At 43.7% G+C, this 12,198-nt stretch overlaps 1 protein-coding gene across 2 annotated transcripts in view; it reads left to right on the forward strand.

Moving 5' to 3' along the window:
* fam193b (family with sequence similarity 193 member B) overlaps positions 1-12,198 on the forward strand; it is a 91,940-nt gene that overhangs the window by 32,005 nt on the left and 47,737 nt on the right. For both annotated transcript variants that reach the window (XM_072591235.1, XM_072591236.1), the window contains exon 2: positions 825-1,055. In XM_072591235.1, the coding sequence (XP_072447336.1) occupies positions 825-1,055 (231 nt within the window). The remainder of the gene's footprint in view (positions 1-824; positions 1,056-12,198) is intronic.

Here is a 12,198-nt window from a genome sequence, read left to right on the forward strand (position 1 = left end):
GAGGATGGGGGATTTCAAAATTAGGGGCATGTTTTTAAGATGAGAGATGATAAAGAAGACGTGCAAACTGTTTGCCCAGAGGGTGGTTCACATGTGGAATGCGCTTCCTGTGGAAGCGGTGGGTGTGGGCACAATTGCAACATTTTAAAAGATATTTGGAGAAGTACATGAATAGTAAAGGTTTGGAGGGATATGGACTAGGAGCAGACAGGTGGGACTAGTTTAGTTTGGGATTGTGTTCAGTGCGGTCTGGTTGGACCTAAGGGTCTGTTTCCATGCTCTATGACTCTGAGGATAAAATATTAAAATTAAGTGACGAGGTAATGATATTGATGTAATACTTTAGATATCATTAGATTCTCTGGAGCTGGAGCAAGTTTCTATTGTGCCAGTTAAATGTTTGTAATTTTTTGCTGCAATTTCTGACAGTTAGGAAGTTGGTGTACAATACTGCAAAATACAAGTGACAGTGACACAAATTGACAAACGATTGGTGAAACAGCACTTGAAAGGTTGCCCAGTTTTGTTGACTGTGATTATGAAATGCATACTGATTGGAACTCAATTGTATAACAATGGTTAATAAAGCAAAGCTGAATGGGAAATATTGGTAACGATTGAGAATGAGGATTATTGAAGCACAGCACAGACTTCACTTAGACAAGAAATGTACTTCACCATATCTACCCTTTACATGTTGGATGTGTTTGCCTCGCACATCACTATTGTAATTGTACTTATCTGCTAGTTTGGTAATCAAGTAATGGCCTAGTTTGTGAAAATCTTTTATACCCTTTGATTACACCTGATTTTTTTCGTTTCAGCCAACCCTTACTGTCCACCAGCCAGCAAAGGACTGTTGTTTGTTGTGCCATCATGAACGGAAGGATTGGGGAACTCAACAGAATGGGATTGTGGATCTAAAGAAGTTGGCACATTCACTACCTCCATTAACTCATGGCGGTCTTGAACGAGTGCCTCTCTGGATATGCCAAGCATGTCAGAGACGAGTAGAGGAGGAGCAGCAACGGGCTATCTGTGAACAGACCCTAATGGTAAAAATGAACTTTACTTGTGATGATCTAAAATATCTGTTACGCATTATAGGCAGAAAGGGAAATTTTGTGTTCCTTTTAATATTGTTATTTTCAGAATATAAATTATCATGACTGAATTCTGGGCTATACTTGCAAATGTAATCTGTTTCTCTTGGTCATACTGTAGAATCAGCTTACAGAATCAGAAGTATTAACATTGTGATCATGTCAAATGCTCATGTTGTTCTGTGGCATAGAGTCATAAAAGATGTACTACAGGGAATCAGACCTTTTAGTCCAACTTGTCCATGCCAACCAGATTTCCTAAATAGATCTTTGTGGGCGGCACGGTGGCACAGCGGTTAGCACTGCTGCCTCACGGCGCCAGAGACCCGGGTTCAATTCCCGCCTCAGGCGACTGACTGTGTGGAGTTTGCACATTCTCCCCGTGTCTGCGGAGTTTCCTCCGGGTACTCCAGTTTCCTCCCACAGTCCAAAAATGTGCAGGTTAGGTGAATTAGCCAAGCTAAATTGCCCGTAGTGTTCGGTGAAGGGGTAAATGTAGGAGAATGGGTCTGGATGGGTTGTGCTTCGGCGGGTCAGTGTGGACTTGTTGGGCCGAAGGGCCTGTTTCCACACTGTAACTAATCTAATCTAATCTAATCTTTCTGCTCTCACTTTAAACTGATGCCATTTAGTTTTGGACTCCACCACCCTGGGGAAAAGACCTAGTCTGTTCACCCTATCCATGTCCCTCTTGATTTTATAAACCTCTATAAGGTCATGCCTCAGCCTCCAATGCTCCAGGGAAAATAGCCCCAGTCTATTCAGCCTCTCCCTATGGCTCAAATCCTTCAACCCTGGCAACATGCTTGTAAATCTTTTCTGAATCCTTTCAAGTTTCACAGCATCCTTCTTATAGCAGGGATACCAGAATTGCATGCAGTATTCCAATAGTGGCCTAACCAATATCCTATACAACTTGTGGTTCTGTTCACCGAGCTGGGAATTTGTGTTGCAGACGTTTCGTCCCCTGTCTAGGAGATGTCCTCAGTGCTTGGGAGCCTCCTGTGAAGCGCGTCTGTGATGTTTCCATCGGCATTTATAGTGATTTGTATCTGTTGCTTCCGGTTGTCAGTTCCAGCTGTCCGCTGCAGTGGCCGGTATATTGGGTCCAGGTCGATGTGCTTATTGATTGAATCTGTGGATGAATGCCATGCCTCTAGGCCCCTGGCTGTTCTCTGTTTGGCTTGTCCTATAATAGCTGAAAATGTGTTGCTGGAAAAGCGCAGCAGGTCAGGCAGCATCTAAGGAACAGGAGAATCGACGTTTCGGGCATAAGTCCTTCTTCAGGCTTATGCCCGAAACGTTGATTCTCCTGTTCCTTGGATGCTGCCTGACCTGCTGCGCTTTTCCAGCAACATATTTTCAGCTCTGATCTCCAGCATCTGCAGTCCTCACCTTCTCCTCGAAGATTGTCCTATAATAGTGTAGTCCCAGTCGAATTCATGTTGCTTGTCATCTGTGTGTGTGGCTACTAAGGTTAGCTGGTCGTGTCGTTTCGTGGCTAGTTGGTGTTCATGGATGCAGATTGTTAGCTGTCTTGCTGTTTGTCCTATGTAGTGTTTTGTGCAGTCCTTGCATGGGATTTTGTACACTACATTGGTTTTGCTCATGCTGGGTATCTGGTCCTTCGTCCTGGTGAGTTGTTGTCTGAGAGTGGCTGTTGGTCTGTGTGCCGTTACGAGTCGAAAATGTGTTGCTGGAAAAGCGCAGCAGGTCAGGCAGCATCCAAGGAGCAGGAGAATCGACGTTTCTGGCATGAGCCCTTCTTTGCTGAAGCTTTTCCAGCAACACATTTTCAACTCTGATCTTCAGCATCTGCAGTCCTCACTTTCTCCTCTGTCGTTATGAGTCCTAGTGGTCGTATTGTTGGGGTGGTTGCTTTCGTAGTTCAAGACTTGGTCTGTGTGTGTGACTTTCCTGTATACCTTTGTGGTGAATTCTCCGTTCGGTGTTCTCTGTACCATGACGTCTAGGAATGGGAGTTGGTTGTCCTTTTCTTCCTCTCTAGTGAATCGGATTCCTGAGAGTGTGGCGTTGATGATCCGGTGTGTGTTCTCTATTTCGACCTGTACTGCGACCACTAGGACTCATAACGACACACAAACCAACAGCCACTCTCAGCCAACAACTCACCAGGACGAAGGACCCGATACCGAGCATGAGCAAAACCAATGTAGTGTACAAAATCTCATGCAAGGACTGCACAAAACACTACATAGGACAAACAGGAAGACAGCTAATGATCTGCATTCATGAACACCAACTAGCCACGAAACGACACGACCAGCTATCCTTAGTAGCCACACACACAGATGACAAGCAACATGAACTCGACTGGGACAACACTGCTATTATAGGACAATCCAGAGAATAGCCAGGGAATTCCTAGAGGCATGGCATTCATCCACAGATTCAATCAATAAACACATCGACCTGGACCCAATATACCGGCCACTGCAGTGGACAGCTGGAACTGACAACCGGAAGCAGTAGATACAAATCACTATAAATGCTGGAGGAAACATCACAGACGCGCTTCACAGGAGGCTCCTAAGCACTGAGGATGTCTCCGAGACAGGGGACGAAATGTCTGCAACACAAATTTCCAGCTCAGCGAACAAAACCACAACAACGAGCATCCGAGCTACAAATCTTCTCACAAACTTTGAATCCTATACAACTGCAACATGACCTTCCAACTCCTACACATGACGCTCTGCCCAATAAAAGAAAGCATACTAAATGCCATCATTATCCTGCCACTCATGGAACTATGAACTTGAACTTCAAGGTCTCTTTTTTTTCAGCAACGCTCCACAAGACTTTGCCATTTAAGTGCATAAGTGCACTTGTTTTTCTAAAATGCAGCACCTGACATGCATCTAAATTAAACTCCATCTTCAAATCCTCAGCCCATTGGTCCCATTGTAATCTTTGCTGTCCACTACATTTCTAATTTTGGTATCATCTGGGAACCTACTAACCGTACTTGCTATGTTCACATCTAAATCATTTATATAAGTAACAAAAAGCCATGGACCCAGCACCAATCCTTGTGGCACCTGCTGGGTACAGGCCTCCGGTCTGCAAAGCAACCCTCCACCACCACCCTCTGTCTTCTGTCTTTGAGCCAGTTCTGTATATAAAATAGCTAGTTCCTCCTTTATTCCGTGCGATCAAACCTTGTTAACCAGTCAACTATGAGGAGAAAGTGAGGACTGCAGATGCTGGAGATCAGAGCTGAAAATGTGTTGCTGGAAAAGTGCAGCAGGTCAGGCAGCATCCAAGGAGCAGGAGAATCGACGTTTCGGGCATGAGCCCTTCTTCAGGAATGATCTATGAGGAACCTTGTTGAACACCTTACTGTCCATATAGATCATGTCCGCTGCTCTGCTGTCAGCAATCCTCTTCAAAAAATGTAATCAAGTTTGTGAGACATGATTTCCCCCACACAAAGCCATGTTGACTATCCCTAATCCTTGCCTTTCCAAATACACGTACTTCCAGTCCCTCAGAATTCCCTTCAATAACTTGCCCACCACCGATGTCAGGCTCACTGATCCAAAGTTCCCTTACCATCTTTCTTAAACAGTAGCATCACATCAGCAAAACTCCAGTCTTCCAACACCTCATCTGTTGCTATCGATGATACAAGTATCTCAGCCAGGGTCCCAGGAATCACTTCCCTATCTTCCCACAGAGTTCTAAGGTACACTTGTTCAGGTCCTAGAGATTTATCCACCTTTGTGCATTTCAAGACATCCAGCGTCGCCACCCCTGTAATATTTTTCAAGATGTTGCTATTTATTTCCCCACAATCTCATATCTTCCATATTCTTCTCGACATTAAACACTGATGCACAGTACTTGTTTAGTATCTCCTCCATGTCCTGTGGTTCTGTGGCCTTGCTAATCTTTTGAGGGGCCCTGTTCTCTCCCTAGTTACCCTTTTGTATAATCCCTTTGGATTTTCTTTAACTCTACTTGTCAAAGCTATCTCGTATCCCCTTTTTTCCCTCCTGATTTCCCTTTTAAGTGTACCCCTACTACTTTTATACTCTTCTAGGGATTCGCTTGATCCCTGCTGTCTGTACCTGACGTGCGCTTCCCTCTTTTTCTCGACGAAGCCTTCAATTTCTCTAGTTATCCAGCGTTCCGAACACACACACACACACACACACACACACACACACACACACACACACACACACACACACACACACACACATACCAGCTGTGCCCTTCATCCCAGCGGGAACCTGCTGGCTCTGGACACTCTATTTCATTTTCTACCCCCCTGCTCCTGGGTTAAATCCTCCCAAGTAACTGAGTAGGTTCAGAAACTCCCTGCCAGTATATTCGTCCCCTTCCAATTCAGGTACAGTCCGTCCTTCTACAGGTAATTTCTCCTAGAAGACATTCCAATGATACAAAAATGTGAATCCTTTTCTGCTGCACCAGCTCCTCAGCCTTGCCTTCATCTGCTCTATCCTCCTATTCCTATCCTCACGAGCCCATGGCACCGGAAGTAATCTAAACCTTACTACCCTCGAGGACCTACTTTTTAAATTCCTGCCAACTTACATTATTCTCCTCTCAGAATCTCGTCCTTTTTGCTTCCTATGTCATTGGTTCCAATGTGTACAACCACTTCCTGCATGCACATAAGTTTTGTATAAAATTTTAGAATGTTATTATATTCACCACAGTGATGTCTCGTTCAAAAAAAAGTTGCAGTCCTTCACATCGGCAAAGAATGATCAGAGTCTGTTTCTTCCATCACTTTGAGCTTAAATTGGTTTGGTTTGGGATGAAAAGTTATTTGTAGTTTTTTAAAATTTTTGTGGAATTTGTGCACAAATTAAGTTCTAAGTCGAAGAGTGTGGTGCTGGAAAAGCACAGCTGGTCAGGCAGCATCCGAGGAGCAGGATGTTGCCTGACCGGCTGTGCTTTTCCAGCACCACACATTTTGACTCTGATCTCCAGCATCTGTAGTCCTCACTTTTCTCCTATGAATTAATTTACAAGGTTCAGAATGCCAGTTTTATTTGTAGTTTCATTTTTACAGCGAGTTAAATTGTGAATGAATTTTGCTCTTATGACTTGGATTGAAGTTAGCCTTTCTAAAGCACTCAAAAACCTAGAAATTGCTCTTGAAAGGATTGTGTTACATGCTACTTTAAAGAAAGGGGAGGAAAGGCTCAAATGTGAGGTCAAACCTAGTCAAGTACTCTGAAAGCCAGACCCTTGTGGATGATTTGATCTCATGTTCTAAATTAAACAATTCTGTTTTGTTTCTGCAGTACTTCAGAAGAACAGCATAAAACTGGGGAAATCTAAAATGAAAAGATGCTGGTTATACTCAGTAGCATGGCAGCATCCCTGAAAAGAAACTAATATTTTGAATTGAACCTGACTCTCAGAACTGAAGGACAGTGATGGATTTTATTTTATTGAAAGGAAGGAAGGCCAGGAGTTTAAGAACATAAGAAATATTAACAGGAATAGATCATTTGGTCTGCCCTATCATTCTTTAGATCCCTCCCTGGCATCACAGCGAGAGAACAAGGAAGATTTGAGATTGGGTTGAGCACAGGACAGATTAAGAAACAAAAGGCAAAGGACATGATAATGTTTGTTGTCACGAAATGGAGCATTTACTTACAATGAATCAAAATAAGGGCAGAGTTCATGCTTTGAAATTGTTGAGTTCAGATGTCTGTAAAGTTCCTAACTGGAAGGCTGTAAAAGTGACTTTTCAGTCATGGACCTCAAACATGAGGAAGGAAATGTCAATCAGTGAAGATTGACAGGATAAAAGAAACAAACTGAAATGACAGTGGGGAGAAGCAATAGAGCGTCAAGGTAAGGATTCCCACAAGAGAAGTGATTCTGAATTAAACCTGAAAATGAAAGCAAAATACTGCGAATGCTGGAAAACTAAACTAATAGCAAAGTACCTGTACTAAAAATGCTGATGGCAAGTGTGATGGCATCTGTGGAGAGAAAGTTACTGTTTCAAGTCCGACCCTCATGAGGTAGTTTACAGCTTTCTAAATGCAGTATTGAGGGACTGAATTGCCTGTTCCTAATCCTCATTCTTATGTTCACATGTTGCTGCTAATCTGTGCATTTTCAGCACGTCGGTTTTATTTCATGTTTTCAAATGTTTATTCACGTTGATATTTGAGATTATAAAAGTAAAAGTTTTCTTATTTTTTCTAAAGAGAGCCTGGAGTTCTCCCAGGTCAAAAGCAGCATGTGACATTAGAACAATAAAACCCTGTGCCACTTACTGTACTTTACAGCGGAACACAGTAATGCATCAGAATGGCATTTCTGTTCCTCACAACTACTGGTAACATTCAGTCTATTCATCATCTTGGAAGTTGTGCCTGATCTCAGGCTATTTTCACTGATTATATGCTAGTGTTGTGCACCTTGGGGAAAGTTGCTTCAGATTACAAGTTTGAATGATTGTGTTGTCATAGAATTGTAGAATGTTAATGACACAGAAGGAGACCACTTGGCCCAGTGTATCTGTTCTAGCCAAAAAAATGACCCCACACTGTTGCTGTTTTCCAGCATTTAGTCCAGAGTACTGCAGGTTACGGTATGTAAGATATGCATCCAGATACCTGGAGTCATATAGCACGGTCAAACTAGTCCATGTTGACCATAACTCCAAACTAAACTAGTCCCACCTGACTGCAATTGGCCCTTATAGAACATAGCTGAAAATGTGTTGCTGGAAAAGCGCAGTAGGTCAGGCAGCATCCAAGCAGCAAGAGAATCGGCGTTTCGGGCATGAGCCCTCCTTCAGGAATTCCTGAAGAAGGGCTCATGCCCGAAACGTCGATGCTGCCTGACCTGCTGCATTTTTCCAGCAACACATTTTCAGCTCTGATCTCCAGCATCTGCAGTCCTAACTTTCTCCTTATAGAACATAGAACAGTACAGCACAGGAACAGGCCCTTTGACTGACAATGTTATAGAGTCATAGATGAACAGCATGGAAACAGACCCTTCGGTCCAACCCGTCCATGCCGACCAGGTATCCCAACTCAATCTAGTCCCACCTGCCAGCACCCGGCCCATATCCCTCTAAACCCTTCCTATTCATATACCCAGCCAAATGCCTCTTAAATGTTGCAATTGTACCAGCCTCCACCAAATCCTCTGGCAGCTCATTCCATACACGTACCACCCTCTGTGTGAAAAGATTGCCCCTTAGGTCTCTTTTATATCTTCCCCCTCTCACCCTAAACCTATGCCCTCTAGTTCTGGACTCCCCGACCCCAGGGAAAAGACTTTGCCTATTTATCCTATCCATGGTCCTCATAATTTTGTAAACCTCTATAATGTCACCCCTCAGCCTCCGATGCTCCAGGGAAAACAGCCCCAGCCTGTTCAGCCTTTCCCTACAGCTCAGATCCTCCTACCCTGGCAATATCCTTATAAATCTTTTCTGAACCCTTTCAAGTTTCACCACAACTTTCCGATAGGAGGGAGACCAGAATTGCACGTAATATTCCAACAGTGGCCTAACAATGTCCTGTACAGCCGTAAAATGACCTCCCAATTCCTGCACTCAATACTCTGACCAATAAAGGAAAGCATACCAAATGCCTTCTTCACTATCCTATCTACCTGTGACTCCACTTTCAAGGAGCTATGAACCTGCACTCCAAGGTCTCTTTGTTCAGCAACACTCCCAGGACCTTACCATTAAATGTATAAGTCCTGCTAAGATTTGCTTTCCCAAAATGCAGCACCTCGCATTTATCTGAATTAAACTCCATCTGCCACTTCTCAGCCCATTGGCCCATCTGGTCCAGATCCTGTTGTAATCTGAGGTAACCCTCTTCACTTTCCACTACACCTTCAATTTTGGTGTCATCTGCAAACTTACTAACTCTACCTCTTTTGCTCGCATCTAAATCATTTATGTAAATGACAAAAAACAAGAAGTAGAGGGCCCATCACCAATCCTTGTGACACTCCACTGGTCACAGGCCTCCAGTCTGAAAAACAACCTTCCACCACCACCCTCTGTCTTCTACCTTTTGAGCCAGTTCTGTATCCAAATGGCTAGTTCTCCCTGTGTTCTGAGATCTAAGCTTGCTAATCAGTCTCCCATGGGGAACCTTGTAGAACGCCTTACTGAAGTCCATATAGATCACATCTACTGCTCTGCCCTCATCAATCTTCTTTGTTGCTTTTTCAAAAAACTCAATCCAGTTTGTGAGACATGATTTCCCACGCACAAAGCTATGTTGACTATCCCTAATCAGTCCTTACCTTTCCAAATACATGTACATCCTGTCCTCAGGCTTCCCTGCAACAACTTGCCCACCACCGAGGTCAGGCTCACCTGTCTATAGTTCCCTGGCTTGTCTTTACCGCCCTTCTTAAACAGTGGCACCACATTTGCCAACCTCCAGTCTTCCGGCACCTCACCTGCGACTATCGATGATACAAGTAACTCAGCAAGAGGCCCAGCAATCACTTCGCTAGCTTTCCACAGAGTTCTCAGGTACACCTGATCAGGTCAAGGGGATTTATCCACTTTTAACCGTTTCAAGACATCCAGCACTTGCTCCTCTGTAAACTGGACATTTTGCAAGATGTCACCATCTACTTCCCTACAGTCTATATCCTTTTCCACAGTAAATACTGATGCAAAATATTCATTTAGTATCTCCCCCATTTTCTGTGGCTCCACACAAAGGCCGCCTTGCTGATCTTTGAGAGGCCCTATTCTCTCCCTAGTTACCCTTTTGTCCTTAATATATTTGTAAAAACCCTTTGGATTCTCCTTAATTCTATTTGCCAAAGCTATCTCATGTCCCCTTTTTATCCTTGCATTTCTTCAGGAAGTGCTTGTCTCCGTTTCTGAAGTGGAGGAGCCGGTGTTGGAGTGGGGTGGGCAAATGTAAAAGTCACGCAACGCCAGGTTATAGTCCAATAGATTTATTTGGAACGAGAAAGTGAGGACTGCAGATGCTGGAGATCAGAGTTTGGTACTGATGAAGGGCATATGCCCAAAATATCAAATCTCCTCCTCCTTGGATGCTGCCTGACCTGCTGCGGTTTATTTGGAAGCACTAGCTTTCACTATAACCTGGTGTGTGATTTTTAACTCCATTTCTGAAAGAGCAGTTTCTCTCATGTCCTTGGTTGTCACTTAAAATATGCTAAACTTTACTTTTCACTGTTTGGGAGAAGATTTGTAGCTCGGGTGCTCGTTGTTGTGGTTCTGTGTTTGTCGAGCTGGGAATTTGTGTTGCAGAAGTTTTGTCCCCTGTCTAGGTGACATCCTCAGTGCTTGGCAGCCTCCTGTGAAGCACTTCTATGATGTTTCCTCCGGCATTTATAGTGATTTGTATCTGTTGCTTCCGGTTGTCAGTTTCAGCTGTCCGCTGCAGTGGCCGGTATATTGGATCCAGGTCGATGTGCTTATTGATTGAATCTGTGCCACGCAACGACATAACCAGCTATCCTTAGTAGCCACACACAGAGATGACAAGCAACATGAGTTCGACTGGGACAACACTACTACTATAGGACAAGCCAAACAGAGAACAGCCAGGGAATTCCTAGAGGCATGGCACTCATCCACAGATTCAATCAATAAGCACATCGTCCTGGACCCAACATACTGGCCACTGCAGCGGACAGCTGGAACTGACAACCGGAAGTGGCAGATACAAATCACTATCAATGCCAGAGGAAAGATCACAGAAGCGCTTCACAGGAGGCTCCCAAGCACTGAGGATGTCACCTAGACAGGGGACGAAACGTCTGCAACACAAATTTACTTTTCACTTTTTAAAAATGATTCTGCCTTGATTTCTGATCATTTTATATTTGCACACAATCAATTATTTTAGAGGTTTATAAAACCATGTGAGGCATAGATAAAAGGAGTAGTAAAGGCCTTTTCCCTAGGGTAGGGGAGTTCAAAACTAGAGGGCATAGGTTTAGGGTGAGAGGGGAAAGATTTAAAAGGGACCTGAGGGGCAACCTTTTCATTGAAGGGTCGGTTTCCATTCTGTATGACTCTGATTCTTGGATGTTGTGCGAACATGATGGCTAATTAAATTAATCCCTTCTGCCTGCCCTTTGGTCCATACCTCTGCATTCTTTGCATATGCATGTGCTTGTGTAATAGTCCCTTAAACACCCATATTATATCTGCTTCCACCAGCACTCCTGGCAAAGTGTTCCACACTCCTACCACTCTGTGTTTCGAAAAATACTTGGCACCTCACATCTCCTTTGAACTTTCCCCCTCACATTAAATGTAAGCCCTCTAGACTTAGACATTTTGCCTCTGGGAAAGATTTCATCTGTCAACCCTATTTATGCATCTCTTAATTTTATAGACTTCTCTTAAGTCTCCCCTCAGTCTCCACCGCCCCAGAGAAAATAGCCCAGTTTTCTAGCCTCTTGTTATTTGTCATACTCTCTAATCCAGGCATCATCCTGGTAAACCTGTTACGCACTCCCTCCAAAGTCTCCACATCCTTCCTATAATGTGGCAACCAGAATGGAATACAATACCCTAAGTGTGGCTTAACCAAAGTCTTATAACGCTGTGACATCACATCCTGACTCCTGTATAATCAGTTCCCTGACCAATAAAGGGAAGTGGTGCCATACACTTTCTTTACTACCCTATTTACTTCTGTGCGGCAGCTTTCAGGGAATTATGGAAGATCCCTTTATACATCAGTGCTGTTCATGGTCCTGCCATTAACTGTATGTTTTTCCTTAACATCTCCCAAAGTGCAGCACCTCACTAGATTAAATTTCATCTGTTATTTCTCTGCCATATCTGCAACTGCTCTAAATCCCACTATATTCTTTGGAAACCTGTTACACTGTCCACAACTCCAATCTTTCTATCATTTATAAATTTACTACCCCATCAACATTTTCATCCAAGTCATTTATTTAAATCTCAAACAGCAGAGGTTGGATCCCAGTGGAACATCACTAGTCACAGACCTCCAGCCAGCAAAACACACTTCCACCACTGCCTTTGCCTTCTGTGGGTGAGCTAATTCTGAATCCAAGCGGCAAAGACTCT

The sequence above is a fragment of the Chiloscyllium punctatum genome, chromosome 20 (assembly GCF_047496795.1).
Source record: "Chiloscyllium punctatum isolate Juve2018m chromosome 20, sChiPun1.3, whole genome shotgun sequence".
Lineage (NCBI taxonomy): Eukaryota > Metazoa > Chordata > Chondrichthyes > Orectolobiformes > Hemiscylliidae > Chiloscyllium > Chiloscyllium punctatum.